Here is a 22,331-nt window from a genome sequence, read left to right as displayed (position 1 = left end):
AATCATAAAATTTAGAATGTAGGAAACACCAATTCAAAGAAATCAAATATTATTAATTTGTTTCAATAATTTAATAAAATCATTTTCAAAAATACTATATGGCATAATATTGTATTAAAAAAAAAAGTAAAAAAAAAATGCAATACAATACAACAAATATCAACCAAAAACAAAGTAGTCTTCTTTTTTGTAACCTTGTTGAATAACTAACCTATTGCAGAAAAAAAAATGTTTATATCAATAATTTAAAATGTTTGGTTTATTCTTACTTTTCACATAGTTTATTGAAGCCTGGTGGGCCACAAATGCACACTGCATATTCATTTTTTATATCTTTATCTATCGAAGGAAAATATTTAACGATTACATTTTCATCAATATGTCCTTTTGAGTTACCCTTGGAGTTTTCCTCTTCTGACAAAATGTAATGTACAGTCAGTCTATACAAATATTAACAACTTAATAATTAATATCAAATCATATAGTGTATAATATAGTATATAGCAATCTAACCTTGATAAGTAAGCAGCACTTTTTTCATCTAAATACTTTTTCCAAATTATACATGATTCTTTTTTGTTGAAAAACAATAATGTGATATTATAACTGTATGTGATTAAAATAAAATAATAAAACATTCGTCTTTTGATTACTGTTAGTATGAAAATCTAATTACTTTTTAATGGAAGAATGCAAAGCACTCCATATGATTGGTAACATTGGTGTAATTCCAGTACCAGCAGCCAATAAAATAAGGTTTGATTTTGATGTCCAACACTCAAAACTACCTTGCGGACGGCTGACATCGATTAAATCTCCTTGGCTTAAAGAACACAAATGTCTACTTAATTTTCCATTTGGATAACTTTTAACTAATAAACATAAAGTGTCTTCAGAGATTTTCCCATACTCTGTTGTTTCAACTAAAGGCCATACTGGAGTATATGGCCGTGATACAACATGACCTAGAACAACAATTTAAAATACTTAGAAAATATGTTTCAATACATTTTTTGAATGATTATTTTTTAGATTCGTACCATTCACATTAGCTTTTATATAAACATGTCGCCCTGGATAAACATGATTATACAAGTTCTGTTCATACTTAAATAATAAAAATTTAGTATTATGTGTAACACTAAATGAATCAAGTAGCTCGCATTTCCAATAATCAATTTGAATATTTTTAGTATTTGATATAGTTCCATATGTCGGCCAAAGTCCAAGTGCTTTTTTTATCAGTTTAACTTGTACTTTTCCAATGTCTGCTACTATTTTTACAATACAAGGCCAATTGACATTTTTATGCAAAGTGATACATCTTGATTTTCCATTCAATACAAAATGAAATTCATTGGGTTGTTTTAAAGTAATAGACACCTGAAATCAGAAAAAAGATTGAAGACTATCAGAATTAATTATACACAAATATTGGTATAGTTTTGATAAATCCAATATTATGGATATTATGCTTTAAATCAGCAATAAATATTTAAAACTAGATATTATAGAGAAGTAAAAATATAATTTTTGAAAATTAAGAAGAAAAAATTAAAAAAATGTATAATTTGAAAGTCACAAATACATAATAAAACAATTAATTGTTGGATATCACAACTTTTAGATAAAAATATGTCCAACTGTGTATGGATAATTTACATACCTCAGGATATGGTGTTTTAGTATAAAATACAAAACATAAGAAGCCAAGTTGTTGAAACCAATCCATGTTCAAATCATTTTCGGAGACATCTGTAGCGGCTTTCAAAATATCAGGCAATTTAAACAGTTCTTCATTAACTAATCGGCCAACCACACACTTCTGAAGTATTGATTCATAATTCACCCAAGCATGTATCTGTTGTTCACAATCTTTCGTAAAAAATTTGTTAACAGTTAACAACAATTAAATTGTTTGTTACTATAAGTCTTTAGTTACCTCTGAAAATAACTTGGTAGCGTCAGTGCCGATTCCTCTAACTAATTCATCAATACCACCAGGATGGAAGTCCATGTAGTGGGTGACATTGTAAACTGTTCCACGAATAGCCAACCAAGCATCTGTTCGCTTATTGTGCTTTGCTAATTCTGATTTGGAAATAGATAACATTTTACCACCAACTCCAGTCAAGTCACTTCCAGAGTTGCCTAAACGAATCCAATCCATCAGAGAATGACCAGGTGCAAGTGCCACCTTATTTCTAGTCGTTCCTGGTGTTTCAACAAAAACAACAATATTAAATAAATAATTATTTTTTTTTTAAATTTTTGTTAGAGAATATAATAATCTATAAACAAAGGCATATAAGAATATGTGCTACAATATTTTGAAAAACAGGAGTATGGTGAGGGAAGAAACAATCCAGTGATCGCACTTCCTTAAATAATTTAAATTAAATTATTATGACACATCTTCATGGACGTAATTGTGTTTACATATGTTACATGTTTTAAGGGATTATAAATAGAAATTAATAAAAACAATCAGTCACAGTAACAATGATAGGTAATGTTTGGTATAAATAAATAACAAAAACACGGTTGAAGTATAGTTTTTGGGTCTTTAAATAAAATAAATACATTTGGAAACATTTCCCTAGGAATGTCAACAACCCTTTGGACCTTTTGAAGGATTTACAGATTCACCTGTATTTATAAAGTTAATAATCATAATGAAATTTGAAAAACTTAAGTATTAACACTATCAAAGAAAATAACAACTATCGATGTTCAGAATCGAATACATCATGTTATATAAATTAATAATTTACAAACCGGTAGCCATGGTTGAATTCTGTGAGGCTGTATCCGTCAACACTAATTTATCGATTCGAACTTACAAGCAGCATAATTGTAATTGAAAAACAGACTTTCGGACTAATACGCTCGGGAAATTAAAGATCTGTAAAAAATCACTGTAATATCTACAACTTATTATAGTACTAACTAGGAAGGGCAAGAACTACTGTTTCATGACAACTGTAAATGCATAGTTAATTAGTTAATGGCAAAAGAGAAAAATTTCAGTCGATAATATTATCAAGTCTGTGATTTCGTTATCAGTTATAGATAAAGATAATATATATTTATCACTTTATAGGACAATCCACGTTCCCCTTCTCTACGAAGACGACTGCAGGATGCAGCAGCAGTGTAGCTAAAAATGTAACTTTTAAGATTTCAGATTTTAGGCATATAAAGAGATCTTTATGGTTTGTATCATTTTAGAATTCTTGAAGTTCTACTCGTCATGGTTCGTGAAAAAATCAGATCTTTAGGGAAACTGTAAAGACAAGAATGATTGAAAAAAAAATTAAAATAATGAAATATTGATATTTTTATTACATAAACACGAATACACGAGATAATACGAAATGTATTATGTTTGATTATTGCATGTGTTGTATAAAGTAAATGTAGGAGGAACTAGGAACTTAGCAAAATTTGAAATGACACTTTGTAATTTTAATTTATAGCATAATAATATATATATAATATCATACTCAATGATAACATTTTAGATTTGTTTTGAACATGAATTCATAGAGCGCGCTAGATATCATAATGTGAAACGACAATATTACTTCGTTAATCATTATTATTCAATATTCATTATCGGCTGTCGCTTCCTAGTGCATAGTTCATAGTTTATTTAATCGTTCTGCATTTCTGCACTTCTGCACTTCTGCACTTCTGCATACTGTGGCAACGTGCAAAACTACTTTCCAGTTTCTAAGGTTTCTTCCAGATCTGTTTACGAAACCGTGACTTCGAACATCATAGACATTTAAATGTATAATATGACTATATTGTATATATCAGTCTTAGATGTGTCAAGCTTGAACTAATAACCGAAGTATAATATCTTAAGTTATGACTGGAGTTACAAGTACAACCACGGCTTTTACGGAAACGGAATACAGGCATCATAATAGTTTAGTACCAGGTATGTAACTCATTGGAAATATATTATTACACTCATTAAAATTATAACGCTCGTTATAATGTATTCATTTATATTATTTTATATTTAATATTTATATTTTATTATCGAGACTCGTGGGCGCTGGTATGATTTATTTGAAAACCATGCTAATTTTAAACTGTTCGCGGTCTATTTCAAAAACATTCACATTTCAATCACCCACGCCATTGTGTTTAGGCATATCACGTGGGCATTTTATTTCGGCAACTGGAAGTCGAATAATTTTTGCATGTATAGGAACATTTGCTGAGGAGATTTTTGAAAAATTGGAGCTACTTCTCTTGGACCCCCTCTTCACTTAGTATTTAATCTATACTGTAAAAAGTTTATGTTGAAAAACTTGAAACAAAATTATATACAATTAAATAACTTAAACAAATAATTAAATACATGTTTTATGATAAACGAAATAAGGGGAAACTGTTCTATTTTTTTGTCGTTTAGGGTTATAATTTCATTGATAAAAATCGCATTCATAAATCGTCAGGCATAATGACAATTATAATATTATTAATATTCAGATAACATTGCACCATAATAAAAACTACGTTCACAAATTTGCAGCGAAAACCATGACAATATAAGGGCATATTATGTCTACGATTACTCGAAAATAATTAATAAGCTAGACTTGTCTCGTGGCACAACTATTAATAATACCCAGAATATCACAATGTAATTTTCAAATCCTATATAGCATACCGGTCTGGGGAAAACAAGACGTCGCAACGTGTGTCGTTTACAACTAGTCTCATATTTATTTTTATACTTTTATTTAAATGGTTATTGGAATGGCCCGCCCGCCCGCGCCGCCAATCACGTGCGCTCCTCGTAATTATTAGTCTATTCTAAGATATTTATAAGAATAATAATATTATTAGTATATAATGGTATAACAAAAATAAAATATTTTGACAGTTACTATTAAAATATTTATAAATTTATAATTTAATATAATAATATGTTGAGTTGACTTCAAATTTGTATAATTATTATCTTAATTATTTGTCTTTATTCTAATTGGGTAAACTACTGGCAGTTATATATGATTTAATTTTGATCATTTTACTTCGTTTTAATTGTACATTTAAGTGCTTTAATTTAAAGTAGACTATGACAAAATGTTTTGCATATTTTTTCATGATCTATGATATATGCATGCTATGAGTCCAGACGGACTAGACTGCTAGAGAAAGCGTATTTTTTTCACGTGAGTGTAAAAAAAATTGTTGCAAATCGCACCATATAGTTAATATACTATTATATTTAGATGTATGTGTGTAGCTAATGAACATAATACTAGGTACGAGTGTGCTATGCGCCTCACAGCCTCAGAACAGTCAGAACAGCCTGTTATTAACTAATAGTAGTAATAATATAGTTCAGTTCGCAGTCAATTTTTTGTCGTGGAGGTAATTGCCTCCCATTCGCCGGCGCCAAGTTACACCTATGATACCTGTGATGTAGTACCTACTTTTGAAAAGTAATAAACTAATAGCTAATAAAATTACGTTACTCGTTGGATTAAATATTTTTATATTCACGTTACACTAGTTTTAGATTTAAAAAATGGCTTTAATAATAACAATTGTTAATTAATAAATTATGGTTTTATGTTAATCTTGATCTTGTTCATTGGCACGATGTTATTTGTTTATGGTATACATGAAAAAAATATATAAGTACCTATCTAATATACGCCCATACATGGTGATGGTTATTGCTGTTACTGGTAACCGAATAAACATTGAGCTCATTGAGGTAAATAATACATCATTAGGGTTCGGGACTTATTGCATGCAAATTATAGGAAATATTCATTTAAATATACACTTAAAATAACCGAAATATGCTCGAAAATATGCAACTCAATATTTTTTTAATAGCTATTAAATTTTTTATTTATTTGAATTAGAATAATTTTTTTTTTTGACAACAATAAACATTATATTATTATTTATTTGTTAATTTATGAACATTTATTTATTTATCATTACTGTGTATGTTCGATAGGTAGGTATATTGACCGACGCAAGAAAATAAATAAATAATGTTAACCTTTAGAAAAAATTACCTAAAATTTGTAAAATATGCGTTTTGCCTTAAAAATGGTAAATATATGCAAACAAAATTTTTGTATTTCAATCCGTTATTTCATAAAACAAATTTTTATCTTATTTAGATTATTCTGCAGTCATTATTAAATAATATGTTAATACAAGTCCCGAACCCTATAAATCATTAAGATAATGTATTAACAGCAATACAAAATAGATTATTATTTTTGAGTTACGACTTAGGTTTACTCATATTATGTCAATTAATTTTATTTTTTGTTCCGAACATAATATTTTCCGCTTTTAACATTAATTCTTAGGAATTAGGATCTTTAATAACAAATATAAAATTAATTATATTTATTTTTAGCTGCTCTCTAATATCCTAGTTCCTATAATATCATTAATATATGGGTTTTCTCAAATAATTAAAATAGCGCGTTAATTCTTAATCCATAGAAATTATTTTTAAAAATAATTTTGTTTGAGTAATTTGCGTTATGGAAGTTATGCTATTATCCAACATTATATTATAGTATTCTATACAAGTTTTACAAAAACACGATAAATTTTTATTTTTTACGGTGTAACAGACTACGCACTATCACTGTTATAACAGTAGTAAATTGAGGAGGGAATGACGGACCCACAATCACTGAGCATTGAGTATTGATGTACGTAAACCGCTTCTCGGAAATGAGGTTGGCATCTTCTAGGTAGGCATTTGAAAAATATAACTCATTTTGTATCCATGGCAAACTAATGATGATGTGTACTACTTTTACTCATCAGATCGAGTATTTCAAACTTCTCCGAACAACGTGGACCATTTTGCAAAAAACTGACTACCGAGTGTAAATCGGTATAATCGTTAATCTGTATATACCATTGATTTTGGTCTAAGGTGTGTGTGGTGGAGAGCAGATACAAAAAAATGATTTATTTGTATATAAGTTAAGGTTAGGTTAGGTTTATTTTTTCTCTAATTTATCTCAATATACAAATTAAAAAAAAAATAAAAATATTATCTTTAGATATATAAAATACCTATTATCCCTATTAATACATCAAATCGCATAAGTAGTTAAAATACATAATTAAGGATTTTTTTATTTTCTCAATACCCAATAAATTTCCTTCTTAAATCCCTTGATATGATGAAAATGGTACCGCGAAAAAATAACCACGGAAAAAATAACCCCGGAAATTTAGACCCCGAAAAAAAACCCCCCGAAAAAATAACTACGCGAAAAAATAACCACGGAAAAAATAACCCCATAATATAAGTTCATATAAGTTTTCAAATTAATCTCAAATCTAAATGTATAACATACCTATTACCTACGTACAATTGTTATGTTCCCACAAATAATATTGATTTTGGATTTAATGATAAATTATTGTATACCTACGATAAAAACGATTAAAAGCACGGTCTGTCTGTCATATCGATCAGATATACCTACAATAGCTAGGTACAGTGACATATTATAACGGATAAGGAAGGTACTACTAACAGTACTAACTTTATTTTAAATTTAATGTAGTGTGGTAATTCGGTAATTTAAAACCAAATTATTATATTATATAAATTGACAAATTGACAAATTGTATTGTATTCCACGTTTATAATGAGAATTTTTTATTTATATATTATTGACATTATTTGTAAAATAATAAATTTGTAAAATGTATACTTTACTACCAAATTATATTATATAAATTGACAAATTGTATTGTATTCCACCTTTATAATGAGAATTTTTTATTTATATATTATTGACATTGTTTTACAAATTTATACTTTATTACTTACAAATCATTTTTATTATAGGGTTATTTTTTCCGTGGTTATTTTTTCGCGGGTTTTTTTTCGTGGATATTTTTTCCGGGGTTATTTATTAGGCAAATCAATGAAAACAGACAGGTGTTGTACAAATTGTAAAAATAGTGGGGATGGTAGTTGATAACAACGGACAATAACACAACAACAACAATAACAACTACAGTTGTAGATAATTTATTATCCATATCTCTGACAACAACTTTTAACTGTTGGGTTGTAGGCATGAAGCGTGTTGCGTATAAACATTAAACATTTAACATTAAACGTCAGCGGCAATCTAAAAGACGAAATATTTTACGCGGGAACGGTCTAGTGAAATGTTATCATACGTTACTACAAAGAACTTGATACATATTGTCATTTGTTTTTCTTCGCATGGCAATTAAATGTGACAACTTATATTCCAAAGTAAACGATGTGAGTGAACAGTAAACATGTAAACATATTTATTTTTAATGTAAGTTGTTCTTCGTACAAAACGATTAAGACCGGCCGGTGGCGATAACGTTGGTCAACCTGACGCGGTCGGCGCGTAACCAGTATAACCGTGTCCGGAATTGTCGATTACCACAACGGCCATCTTCGGCGAAACGCGGCTGCGCGCCACGAGCGTCATGGTTAATACACGACATACACTGCATTCGTACCCACTACCCGGCACACACCGCCGTCGTTAGCGTAGCAACTGAAACGGCGAGAAACCCCGTACGGCCGTACTGCGCGTACCCCATTGACGTTGAGCCGCCGCGTCAGTAACAGCGAGCGAGCGTGCGCATATGGCATATTCTCTCGCGCGTGTCCAGGTGTACTACAAACATCAGACGAGTATTACGGTCGGGAATCCAACTCGCTCCAAACGATTACATTATATTATAAATATTTTTCAAGATTTAACGTGCGGTTAATTCGGAAACGCTACTAAACAGACAAGAGGATTTCGTTCCGATACATCGTCGTCCCTTCCTATGTCGATCGCGCGCGAAAAATCGTCGGGGCTGAATCACGTAACGGTTTTTGGGCGCTCGCATAGTTAAGTATACGTTTCCGTCTTTTTCCGTCGGTTGATAGTGCGTCGGACGCCGCCGCCGTCGCCGTTTGTCCGCGGTGGACGCCGACGACGACGACGTAGGAGACCGCGACGACTGTGAACGGACCTTCCGGTTCGTCGCCGCCGCCGTCGAGCTTGTGTGTTAAGTGTTTAGAACGTCCAACGAGTGCCGGCGCGTGCGTGCGTGCTAGCGAGTGACAATAATAATAATAGTAATATAATTTATTATTATGTGCAATAAAGCCGCTGCGACTACAACTACGCGGACGGTCGGCGGTGTTATTGCGGACCAGACCGATTATCGTTATTGCGCAGTTGCGGTGCCCGTCGTTGAATTATAAGGAGGTGAGTGTTGTGCTGTTGTCGAATTGTCGATTTAAATTTGTCCTCATCATCGGTATTTTTTCTACGAAACTCCGTTCCCCCCGCCGCATAACATCGTTGTAAGCAGTAGCTTGCCTTCTGGCAGCTATGATCAATGATCGTGCGGGCGCGTATTCGCATATTTATTAACAATAATAAATAATAATCTCTTGTACAGTGTGTACTATGTGGGTCAAATATTTGGAGGGAGCGGTTTTTGTCTGGGTCGTCACGGCGGGGGAAAGGGTGTTTTGTTTTGTTCCCTCCCACCCCCTCCACACCAGCGATAGTCGCCAAAATGGCCGCAGCCTTAACCCCCCGACTTGACGGACTGCCACAGTGCCACCTCGCGTAACTTGACTGTCATTGTAGTCATCCATCGCGATGGTTTTTCGATTCCTTTTCGGTGTCCCCGGCGATAAATAGAACATTATCGTTATCTTGGTTTTTATTATTATTTTTATTATCTCAGTGCGATCGACGACCGAAAATAATTTTTGTTATGATTCATGATATAATGATATTATCCCGCGTCGATATTCCCCGGTTCTCCACCACCTTCCCCATCAATATAAATGCGATTATCATTTCGCGACCGTGAATCGTGATAGCAGCGTACGATTGTACATTTAGTAATAATAATAATACGATTTCTTTGTGATACGCCGTCTTAGTGTCCGTCTCTCTCTCTCACTCCTCTGCATCGCTCTCTTTCCGACTGTCTCGAAACACTGTACACACGACAATACACGATATTATATTAAAATATATCTATATTGTACGCAACTTTTCGGATTAACTTTCGATAATTTCGTCGTACATTAAGATAATCGTTATGGAAATTTGTATATCGTCGAAACGTTTTGCTTGTGAGTTATATTTTGTATTTTCTATGTTATCATTGCACTAAAATTGTAACCATCGTTGAAACTTACTGTTGTAGATAGGTATTATTGTTGAGAATACCACAGAAAATTACAGTTTACATGCATTTTGGTTATTGCCCTCATACATAAGTATAAGCTAGGCGATGATATAGTTTCTCAGCTACTATCGCACAATTAGATTTTGCCAACATTAGTTAATAGATAGATAATATTATTTCATTCCATTTTCAATTGTTATTAACTTTTTCAATATAATGTTAATAATTATCGTCATGTATTCCAACCATTCTACTGTTTTCTTCTCGAACAAGTCTTTTTAAATTGTTACTGGTGGCACTTGTTTAGTACCCAATGATACAATTTAATAAATTATTACATTAAGTCTTTGTCACATAATATTATTGCCCAACTATATATTTCCTTATGTTAAGGTACCAATTAGTAAAGTAATTTATAAGTACCCATCGATCAACAATAAATTTACAATTGCTATTTGTACCTTGGTATCTACTGAAGTTTACTTACAAATAGAATTTATATTTTAACATTTATTAACCTTAAAGGTTATTCATAACCTCAAAAGACTAAATTTAAATGCTAATTTTTTTATTTATAATTCTTAAAACTTGCCTTGCAAATGATTAAATTCATCAAGGTTGTGTTATTTATTAGTATAAATAACATATTTTTTTATTATGAAGTATTTCATTTTTCATTTAAGTAATGAACTATGGAAGTAATTTTTACTATAATCATTATGTGATTGTTGATTTTTATTTCATTTCATTATTATATAAGAATTTTTTTAATTTGTTAACCTTAATCAACTTGAAGTAAACATGTATTTATAGCAAATATTTAGGTAGGTAGATACTTTGAGTACCTAGTTGATTGTTGGTAGTTGATTTACTTTTTTAAACCTCTTGTTCAATATCATACTTACCTAATTTTCAATTTTTAGGAAACATGAAGGAAAAGGAGAATGCCAGTGTAAGTTTCTCCCAGTGGCAGACATGGGTTTTGGACGCAGTAAATAAAATTCGTGGCCAAAAGCAGCGGCCATCCTTGGAACGTATTGTGAATGCAATACGTCAACATCATCGTTACTCTGTAGGGGATATTGAAACACAAGTTGAACGATGTGTGGAAAGTGGTGCTGTGTTGAAAGTCTTCAACAAAGGCCAAAATACTTATATGAACCCTGGTGGCACTGCAAATCGTAAACTGGTTATTAATGCAGATACTGATTTAACAAAAATTTTGGTGAAAGTAGTAGGCCAATTAGATGAAGAAGGTTCATCGTATAAAAATATTGATCGGTATATTCAGCATGCCTATTGTATAGAACTTAAAAATGAAGGATGTGACTTGACTTCATTACTCAAATCAACATTGACCAAAGCAGTTGATAAGGGTTTATTGGTGTTGGATGGAAAATTATATAGGTTACCTGTTAGTCCAGATTCTACTACATCATTGATTGGAACACCTGTCTTAAAATATAGTTCTGGAAGAAAAGCACGATTGCTTAAAGTAGATTCAAATGAAATCGGAACAACCCCCCTTTCACTCCGTAGAGCTGGAAGAAAAAGGAAGAAGTTATCGGTTTGTGATACTAGTTCATTGACAGATAATGAAGCCAGTGACAAAGAAATAAATAAAGTAATAAAGGTTAAATATTTTTTATTTTAGTATTTATTTATATATCATGATTTCATGATTTTAATAGGCTTCCAGGAATGTTTGTGCTGATTGTTTAGGTACATCAGCAAGAAACCATTGCGGTGAAGCAGAATCATTAAAACAATGTAGAGGTGGTTGTGGAGTTTCATTACATCCTTCTTGTTTAGCCATTAAATGTAGTGGCCCTTTGACTGCTTTGTTAGCTCGTGGTTCTCGATGGTTTTGTCAGGACTGTAGAACATGCTCAGCTATACCATCCTGTTCAGTGACTGAACATGTAAGTACAACATAAACAAAAATAAAATTTTACACATGTATTAACTTTGTTTTATTCATAGATGTTTTTATTAAACTGTGATACATGCGATCGAGGTTATCATATGCAATGTCTACAACCTCCGGCTGTGGATAAACCAAAATCGGCATGGCGTTGTTCATTTTGCTTAGATCATCATGACACCACCATTTCTATGGAGGTAGAACCATTTGAAGAACGGAGGGGTAGGAAAAAGTCAAGTATTAAAAACCAAAGGTATGTTAATTTAATATTGATGCTGTTGTTTATGTGGCAAATATTATCAATATGGTTTTAATTTTTATACTGTTTTTTCTCAAAATAATTACACCTTATACTATACTTAGTGTAAACGTTATTTTTGATATTTTTGAACTTTATTACTGACCGATATAATTTGTAATACATAAATCTAATTGGACTTAAATAATTGTCCCCTCCCCCTCAGGTTAAATTGACGTCTACCACTTCCATCTCTAATGTTTTCTAATCATTTGATAAAATATGTATGTGCTGCAGATAAAAAGTAAAAATTATATATAATGTTAGGTATTTTAAGAATATATAATGAGATGTTACAGACTTAATGTGGCAAGGTAAATTAAACGGACACAATCATATGCCGAGTTTTGACCGCCTGCCTAAACATTTATGAACTATGTATTTTTTACGATTTATTTATTCATAATATATAGTTTATCTAATTTTATTTTTACCACCTGAATGTTTAAATATATCATTTATAAATACAATATGATTATGCCTTAAATAGTTTTTGCACTTTTTATATAAATTAATGATTATTTATTAGAACTTCCAAAACACGATATATGTAAGTGGTAGATGTTAATTAAATCTGAGTGGCAGGAAGGCACTCTTTGCGAGGTCATCTTGACCAGATTATCTAATCTAAACTAAAAAAGTTGAATTTCTTTAAATAGCTAAACATTAAAAAAAAAATGTATCGTGCTAAATCAATATTAATATTTAGAAAAAAATATTGAGCTGTTACAAATATTGAATTTAAATTACCAGATTTGTCTAAATATTACTGTTTGCTTATTTTTTTTTATAAACTTCCTCATGAAGTATATACAAGGTTGAATAATTTACTTACCAGGTTAGATTAGGATCAGAAACCTCCTACAAAGTTAAAAATAAAAGCATTTGTTTCAACTAAAAAAGTGTATTCAAGAGAAAAAAACAGTTATCTACTCAAAATCGAAAATAACTTGTTTAAAATTGTTATAATAAATAACAATCCTTAAAATTTCATAAAATATATTGAATAAAGTTATGAGGACATTTAAATCATAATTAATATCTGACTAATGATTTTAATTATAAAATCCTATAGTTTTTCCCTTTTAAAATTGTTAATGTTAAACTTTTAGGTCTAGTCGTGGTCGAAGTCAACATCTAAAAGTGCAAGATCTTAAGCTCAAGACTTCATCCACTTCGAGTTCAATGAATCAACGTGATGTCACGGAAGACGGTAATGTCTCCTCTCCTGACTCCTCGGCTCCCCCCTCTCCCGTTCCGATTAGCGGCAGTGTGCGGCGGGACACTGCTATCTCCAAGGAGAAAGCAAAATTCTTTAGGCAAAGTGCTGCGTTTAATGCGCGAGGTGTGAACGGGAGAGGATCTGGTGTGCCGAAAGTCAATGCCCCCCTAAAAATGCGCCTTAGCTCTAGCAGCAGTGACAGCTCTAGCAGCTCGAGTTCAAGCTCGAGCAGCCGCAGTCGCAGCAGCAGTTCAAGTAGCACAACCAGTAGCTCTAGTGATAGTAGTAACAGCTCTAGCAGCAGTAGTAGCAGCAGTGCGCATGCTTGTTCTCTTTCTGTGCGTCCAAGCCGGCCCGTATTTCCTCTCCCGAAATGTCTCGCCGCAAGGAATAATGCCGATTTAAACAAAAGTCCTTCAAATCTGTCTTCTAAAAGTTGTAATTCAACAACAGTCTCTGTTGAATCTTCTAAAAAAAATGAACATCGTTCAAGTTATAAACTGAATGATTCAAGTAATATAAAAAAAATTGATAAAAAAAATGATGATCAATCTAAAGTAACCCCAAAAGTATTATTAAGAGCACCAAAACTAATTGCTAAAGTCAATTGTTCACAACCTAAAATTTTTCCACTTTCACATTCGAAATCAGATAATTCAGATTCACCCATTTCTCTGTTTAAACAATTATTGACAGAGAATTCAGATAAACCTTGGGGGTTTGCTGCTTTGGCTGCCAAAGCTCCCATTGAACCTATAAAACCTGAAGTCTATAATAGTAAGAAAGATAAACCTATTGCTGGATTTATTCAATTGAAGGGGTTGTTTGATGGGTTAAGTCATTTCTATTCAACACCATTACAATCTCGTACTCGACCTCGAAATGAAAAAGATCCAAAATTATCCACTAAATCTGACTCAAAAGTCATTTGTGCTGATAAAAAGCTTAAAATACTCGACAAACAACAATCTCCTAGTTTTTTGGTTAAGTCAGCTGTATCATCAAAATTGATGGAAACTAGGGAAGTAGCAGAAATAGAGGGTGATAAAATGCTTAATAATGATAAATCCTTAGACATTTCTCCTTCCGCCTTCCGTGACCATCTGTCCGTGCCGACGATACGTCCAGTCACCCGTTCCGGTAAGCAAGTTCCTTACAAAATCCTGCTAGTATTCGCCAGCTGCATAAATACTACCATATTTCATAAGGGCTTTTACAAATTTTTTAATCCATTGCATGATTTAGGTTTTTAATTCTGTTAATTTGATTCAATCAAGAGAACGTAGTATGTAGATTCCAAGTAATTTATTTTTCCACATATTGCAACTATTTGTTGAGAGCATATCAGACAGCTTTAAAAAAATGTAATCTGCATATTTATTAAATTTTTATTTTAATTTACACAATTAATATGGTGGTTTGCTTACATTTATTGAAAACTGTTGAATAAAGTATTATGGTAGACATAGTTCATCATAAAACTAGAAAATAATCACATTAAACAAGTTAATGAGTTTTACTGTATTTTTAAACAGTTAATATGTATTCTGCTATGCTCTTTTACATTTTTTATTAGTGTTTTGCTGCAGTTAACTTTTTTGGCTTACTAACCAGCCTTAGTAATAAATAATAAATATAATTTTCAGTGTTGGAAAATATGAGCCGCCTTGTTGCATCAGACTTACCATCTGGCGTTTTACATGAGGATGTTGAAATCTATAAAGAGACAAGAACACGAGCAATGAATGTAAAATAAAATTATTTTATTTTATTTTAATGTGTGATATCTCTAATTGATCGTTTGCTTTTTAGAGTACAATTCAAGCTCCAGAGTTCATTGCGTCTAATCATCCAGTGAGATGTCCTGCTGCAATTCAATTTGGTAAATATGAAGTAGAGACATGGTTTTCATCTCCTTTTCCGCAAGAGTATGCTAGACTTCCGAAACTGTTTCTTTGTGAGTTTTGTTTAAAATATACTAAAAGTAAATCAGTTTTGGAAAGACACATGCACAACTGTAACTGGAGACACCCACCTGCTACTGAAATCTATCGGCGTGGAAATCTGAGTGTTTTTGAAGTAAAATTCATTTAACAATTCATAAGTGGTATACTTTATTTTAATTACAACTACTTTTATTTTTTTAAATAGGTTGATGGAAACGCCAATAAAATCTATTGCCAAACATTATGTTTATTAGCAAAATTATTTTTGGATCATAAAACTTTGTATTATGATGTTGAACCTTTCCTTTTCTATGTTTTGACAAAAAATGACGGTTTTGTAAGTGTACTTGTTTAAATATATTTAATATTGTATATTTATAGTTCTCTACAATTGTTATTTTTATTAAAAATGTTAAGGGCTGTCATTTGGTCGGTTACTTTTCTAAAGAAAAACACTGTCAGCAAAAATATAATGTATCTTGTATCTTAACTATGCCTCAATATCAAAGACAAGGGTTTGGACGATTTCTTATTGAATTCAGTATGTTAAAATTATATGCATAGTTGTATTAGCAAATATCATGTCAAATTCATATTTTCAGGCTACCTTCTATCAAAAATTGAAGGACAACCAGGAACACCAGAAAAACCTCTTTCCGACTTGGGTCAAGTATCATATCACGCATATTGGAAAGCTGTTATATTAGAATATTTAGACAAACACAGAGACAATGAATCTATCTGTATTAATGATATTAGCAGTAAAACTGGTAATTTAAGATTAATTTACTTGAAACTTGATATAAATTTTGTTGTGATATAACTTTAACAATAATAACAACATTCATTCAGGTTTAATGAGACATGATATTACATACACATTACAATCTCTCAACATGGTTGTTGAAATCTGTGAAAAATTGACTATTTGTATTGACTGGAATATTGTAGATGCTCATTTAAAAAAGAAAAATTCATCTAAACAAATTCCAATTGACCCAGAATGTCTAAGATGGACTCCTCTAATGCCAGCATCCAATTTATTAGTTTCACCAGATGACAAAGTTAGTTCTTCCCGATAATATATATAAATGATTTTTTTTAATAATTATAATTTTTTGCTTAGGATAACCAAGACTTTGAAGAACCTCTTCCGATAAAAATTGAAATAATCAAAAGTCCAATTAAAAAGAAGCGCATTACAAGAAGAATGCCAATGATAAAGAGGCGTAGGAAAATGGATAAGAAGAAGCGTAGGTGTTTATATGGTGCAGAAAAGAAGCCTAATTCTATTTTATCTATTGACACCACATTAAGTCAAGTCGAAGAAGATCCAAATGTGAAAAATAATATGAATGGACAAGTAATCAATTTAAAAGAAGAAGAAAACATCATTGAAGATAATTCCTTAAATGAAAAGTCTGAGCAAAACTGGAAATCTGATGAAAAATCTGCCAAAAAAGACATTATGAAGGAAGAATTGAAGGAAGAGAGGATTGAAGATATACAAACAGAAATATTAAAACCTAAATCCCCTGCTAAAACCAAACAAAGGTTTAAAAAAATTCTTTTTATATATGTCATGTTTTTTTAAGTACCTTAATATACTTTTTGATGTATATTATAATTATGGATAATTTGTTTCAGTTCAATCACAAATTTCCTCAAGCGAGAAAATCCTGATATTAAAAATACTATTCCTCAAAAAAAGAAGAGAAAATTGCCTCGAGGCAGATCACGTAAAAGGCAAAGACCCAAAACTCAAAATGACAACATTGAACCTAAAGTCAAGAAAGTTCGAAAGATAGAACAAAAGTCTCTTGAAATTGAAACTATTGACGAAAATGTAGAATCACAGCCTGTGAGTACATTGTAGTGCTATAGTATTTTTAATATATTCAAATATATTATATAAAAATTTATCTGTTAATTTATTTATTTTTATGATTATTAGGTGAAAAATGAGAACATTGACGAACTAGACAACAATGATGAGCAGAACAATAAGATTGTAGAAGAAAAACAGGAAAATAATGAAATATCTGAAAAATATGACAACGAAGAAGAAAAAGAAAACCTACATGAATGCAATGATAAGAGTCCAGAAAACATTAGCGAAGAAAAAGAGGATAATCATACAAAGTTAGAAGAAGAAAAACCAGTAGAGGAAAAGATAGATCAAATTGATACTGACGTATTGATTGAAAATTCTAAGAATTTTACAGCTGAATGTTCTAAAACAAACACGGATGTTAAGGCTGATGAGATAACTGTTGAAAATATTATTTGTTCTAAAATTAATGGTGATAACATTGCAAATTCCAAGGAGGAAGAAATCGAACAAACGCAAAATGAATTAGGTAGTAATGTTAACTCTGTAGAAGTAACAACTGACGATGACATTATAAAACGTTCAAATGGTAGAGAGCCTGTAGGTGATATGCCTAATGATGTTCCTAAAATAAAACTATCAGAATCTAAAGAAGAATCTTCTAACAATGCTGTTGAATTTACATGCAATTTAGAGAAGTCTCTTAAATCTAATATGGATAATGTAATATTAGAAAAACCTAAAGTACAACCTTGTAATAGTGTTGTATCTCTGGATATGAAGCAAAATGAGAATATGCCAAATAACTATGATAAGACAAATGTTATTCTAACTGAAACAAAGCAATTTAATGATCAAGTTGTTTTATCAACTAAATTTAAAGAAGATTCTGTTGAAACTGATACAAGAATGTTAAATAGTACAGAAACATGCAATAATTTTTCCAAAACTGATAATGTACAGCCTTCATTGTCTTCTATCACTGATAAACAGTACACTAATTGTACAATGGTTACAAATGATTTTTGTAAGCCATTGCCAGATTCATCATTGTTGTCAAATGTCAAACAATATGGTAGTGAACCGTTGCCAAATGAATACAGTAAATCAGGCACTGTACTTCCAAATTCAAAACAATATGGTGAGGCTTTATTGAATGATTATAGAAAATTGGACATGCATCAGCCAGATATAAACAAGCAAATGTTTAATAAAGAAGATTCTGTTGAATATATAAAGAACTTGCAAGGTCTTCCAACACCCATTAATAGTTCACAAGATGTATTTAAGGTCGTGGAGCAATCTAAACCTAAAGTTTCTGAAAAAAATTATTCTCCTTCAATTGTGGCTGACCACACAATAGTTGTCCCTAAATATGATGGTGTCAAACATGAGAAGCAATCCAAAAGAACAACACCTTCACCAAAAACTGTGCCATATCGTTTGCCCACTGAAGTGCCACAAGTAGATAAATCCCGATTGCATGAATACTTGCCCACCATGGGGTTTCTAAACTATCAAAAAATTAATAATTCTATAGGTATGGGTCATCCAGATATTCCTAAAACAACAAAAGACATGTATGCAGACAAAAAAACTGATGCTGTCAACATGAATTTACCCAAAGACAAAGAAGTAATGAACTTGCCTAAAACTATGGACAACAGTCTTTTATATTCATCTGTTATGCAACAATCCCCATATACAGATCAATCTATGATGCACTTATCGCTCCATCATCATTTGGCCCATTCATCCCAATATCATCATACTCCACCTGTGCCTTCTCAGGTGCCACCTCCTGTTCATCAGACAAAATCTCGGAGTAAAAAAAGTGAACAAAGGAGATTGGCTCAACAGAATCAGACGCCTGTTGCACCGTCTACTCAACAACCTACCCCTCCACCAATACCTAGCCACACACAATCATATCACCATCACCATCAAACAGCTACATACATGATGCCACAGCCATCACCCTCTAGTCCCTATCACCATTCCGTGATCCAACACCGAATGGGCCAACAAGCAGGCACATGTTCGTCTGCTGATTTTTACTTATCACATTCTAACCAACACGCAGTTGCTGCAGCTGCACAGATGGCTTCGTGCAATCTTTCCAAACTTCAGCAAATGACAAATGGATTGGATCACCATCGCAGGCATATCTCTTCACCTGCATCATCGCCAGCCTCTTCCCCAGCCAACATGACTCCACCTCCTCCCGCTGCATCTGCAGCCGCTGCACATTTGCTGCAACAGTCTGCGGTTGCTTATCACAAATTGTACCAACAAGCAGGTCAGACCAATCAGTCACGACAGTATGGTCATCAAACACGAGGTTCTCCGGCATCACCTAATGTTGGTCTCATGACAATGCAGTATGGAGCACCACCTCCTTTCAACGGTTACAGGGTAGCGTCACAATCCACTCCACCACCATCTGCTACTAGTTATATGAACCAGACAGCTGGACAATTGCAGTACTCGACGCATACACAAGATCCACACCATCAGAATAGTGTGTATCCAACTTCGGCATACAACGGCTCGTATTTACAACCACTAAATGGGTCCATGCATAGATAATCTCTTGTTATATTATTATTTTTATTATTAACTTTTTTTTTTTTATATTAATGATTAAAAGATTGTTATTCACCATCATAACATAATATACTTTTTTATAAACATACAATAAAGAAGAAAAAAATGTTACCAGTTTGTTATATTAAGATGAAAACGACAACAAAAAATTCATTTTATACCCTAAGAAAAGTACATTTGCAACAGACCGATTCTTATCTTTAAGTTATGTTAGTTCACAAACAGTATTTTTTATTTTTTTAGTTGTGTATGCTATGCATTATTTTTATTTTTTTATTTATCACAACAATTTGTATTTAATTATTAACTTTTCTTTCTGTTGATTGTTGAGATCAATATGTAAACGTTACAATTCAAAAAATATGTTAAAGGAACGGGTACGTCAAGTTTTTATTGTACAAAGTTCAAAGAATTTCCTTAGTCTATAAGTACATTTTAAAACACTTGAAAGTCTAGTTTCAGCTTGTTATTTATTTTTTTCTACTGTAATTGTATAAAAATATACATAACTAATTTATTAAAAATTAATTTTTACGCTTATTTTATTTTATTATCATCTTAGCTATTTATCTTTTTATTTGAAATGATCCAAAACAATCTAGGCATTAAAGACATTTAATTCAGTATGGGTTATTATACCATGGCGAGAGGTATAACTTAAGTTATTGCAGAGGTTCCTAACCAGGGCCTCCTTGGGTGACGCAAACTTTATTTAGAGTCACGTGAAATTATTTGCAATACATTTTCAAGAAAAAAATAATTAAATATATAGTTAATGTCCAATTAAATAATTTGTTTTAACTCTACCGGTAACAATGTGAAATTATGTGTGGTTTCTTGAGGGTGGATGTAATTTATAAGTATTATCGTATATAGACGTTATTGAAGAAACAGGTCCAATATTCAATTAATCAATTGCACAGTAAATTAAAAATTTGCTAGTGTAAATAATAATTTTTGTACAAATATTGGCTATAGGTTATACTAAATAATATATTATGTGAATAAAAGTACCTATGACCTATTTATAAAAATTTCGAACGAAAACGTGTAGGCCCTCGTTCAGTGGCGGTTTTGATACCACATCAAAGGGGGGGGCTATTTTCTATTTTTATGCCCCCACCCTCCATGATAGTTGCATATATAACTTATATATATGCATATATAACTTACAGAACATACCAGTTGACACAAAAATATCCAAGGGGGGGGGGGGGGGGGGGGCGAGCGCCCCCTTCGCCCCCCTAAAAACCGCCACTGCCCTCGTTTCTTTTCAAGTTCTACATATTCTTCAACATCCACTTATATATTAATATTGGCTCAATTTGGCAACAGTAATTTTAAATTCATTTTTTTCGGGTAGGTAGAGAAAAAACAAGGTACTCACTAAAAAACTAAAATCGACTAAAGACACTAATACAAACTATAACGATTGACGATTTAAAAGCTATCTAGTAATATAAAATAGAACTCTTGGCTTTTTACAAAATGAAAAAAAATAACTCAAAATTCATTTCGAATTGAAAAAAATACAAATATGTCGGTAATATGTGCATTTTTGGCCTGCACTGCAGATTTTAATTTTATACACTAGGTACTTTTCAGCCAACATAATTTTATAATAACATGACCATTCACTCATAATAATTAAAATTTTGTGGCTAGGTGTGACGTAGTGTCAATTTCAAGTTACTGATGTGCGCTGAGAAACAGCACCAGCCTAGTTCCCGGATGGGTGATCTTTGCCACACACATGTTCCTAACCTATCGTTTTGACCGTGACGATTGGTACAATCGTAATCCTTGCAATAGAAAAAAGGTAAGTCGTGAATGTCGTTCTGCTGTACAGTAAGTTACAAGTGATTTACTGTAATGGATGGAATTAAATTTGAATCCAATGATAATATTATATCATTATATACGCAAAACGATTCTGTGCAGTGACAGTTTATCTGTCTAGGATATATTATAGATTATTAAAAATTTTTAAATCTTAGATTTAAAAAGAAAAACATATGCATTTCTATCTAAGATAACTTAAACATTGCCGTAATTTTTACGGATTTAGTAAAAATTTGAACTTTAAATGCTTTTGTTTTTTTTTAATATAATATAAATTTACAATCTGTAATAAAAATAAAACAATAAGTAAATGTGAGATTTTTTTTTTTTATTTACAAGGTTGGGAGGCTTGACTGAAGGGAGCGTCCATTGACACTACTTCAAACTGGTTATTATTTTTTTTTTTTTTTATTATTTAGCGAAGTAAATCACGA

At 31.7% G+C, this 22,331-nt stretch overlaps 2 protein-coding genes across 6 annotated transcripts; one reads left to right on the top strand and one right to left on the bottom strand.

Moving 5' to 3' along the window:
- Nucleotides 1-49: 49 nt before the first annotated feature.
- On the bottom strand, nucleotides 50-3,329 carry LOC107174018 (cytochrome b5 reductase 4). The gene is made up of 8 exons (XM_089222489.1): nucleotides 2,779-3,329; nucleotides 1,943-2,214; nucleotides 1,667-1,861; nucleotides 1,041-1,383; nucleotides 677-965; nucleotides 514-606; nucleotides 270-440; nucleotides 50-211 (listed from the first exon to the last, which is right to left on the bottom strand). The coding sequence occupies exons 1-8, from the start codon at nucleotides 2,786-2,788 to the stop codon at nucleotides 160-162; spliced, it is 1,425 nt and encodes a 474-aa protein (XP_089078615.1). The 5' UTR covers nucleotides 2,789-3,329; the 3' UTR covers nucleotides 50-159.
- Nucleotides 3,330-3,689: 360 nt separating this feature from the next.
- On the top strand, nucleotides 3,690-20,583 carry LOC107174060 (histone acetyltransferase enoki mushroom). Of its 5 annotated transcripts, none has more exons than XM_089222469.1 (14): nucleotides 3,690-3,949; nucleotides 11,151-11,860; nucleotides 11,919-12,149; nucleotides 12,211-12,404; nucleotides 13,562-14,811; nucleotides 15,318-15,418; nucleotides 15,484-15,750; nucleotides 15,823-15,954; nucleotides 16,035-16,158; nucleotides 16,220-16,387; nucleotides 16,470-16,681; nucleotides 16,744-17,171; nucleotides 17,265-17,478; nucleotides 17,572-20,583. In XM_089222469.1, the coding sequence occupies exons 1-14, from the start codon at nucleotides 3,877-3,879 to the stop codon at nucleotides 20,035-20,037; spliced, it is 6,570 nt and encodes a 2,189-aa protein (XP_089078595.1). In that variant the 5' UTR covers nucleotides 3,690-3,876; the 3' UTR covers nucleotides 20,038-20,583. The 5 variants fall into 5 exon arrangements, with proteins under 5 accessions (XP_089078595.1, XP_089078596.1, XP_089078597.1 ...); XM_089222470.1 differs by having other exon boundaries at nucleotides 3,691-3,949; nucleotides 11,151-11,851; XM_089222471.1 differs by having other exon boundaries at nucleotides 3,700-3,949; nucleotides 13,562-13,662.
- Nucleotides 20,584-22,331: the final 1,748 nt, after the last annotated feature.

Source organism: Diuraphis noxia, unplaced genomic scaffold, assembly GCF_037042655.1.
Source record: "Diuraphis noxia isolate RWA-SAM2 unplaced genomic scaffold, SU_Dnox_SAM2 contig0003, whole genome shotgun sequence".
NCBI classification, from domain to species: domain Eukaryota; kingdom Metazoa; phylum Arthropoda; class Insecta; order Hemiptera; family Aphididae; genus Diuraphis; species Diuraphis noxia.
This window is presented reverse-complemented; position numbering and strand designations above follow the sequence as displayed.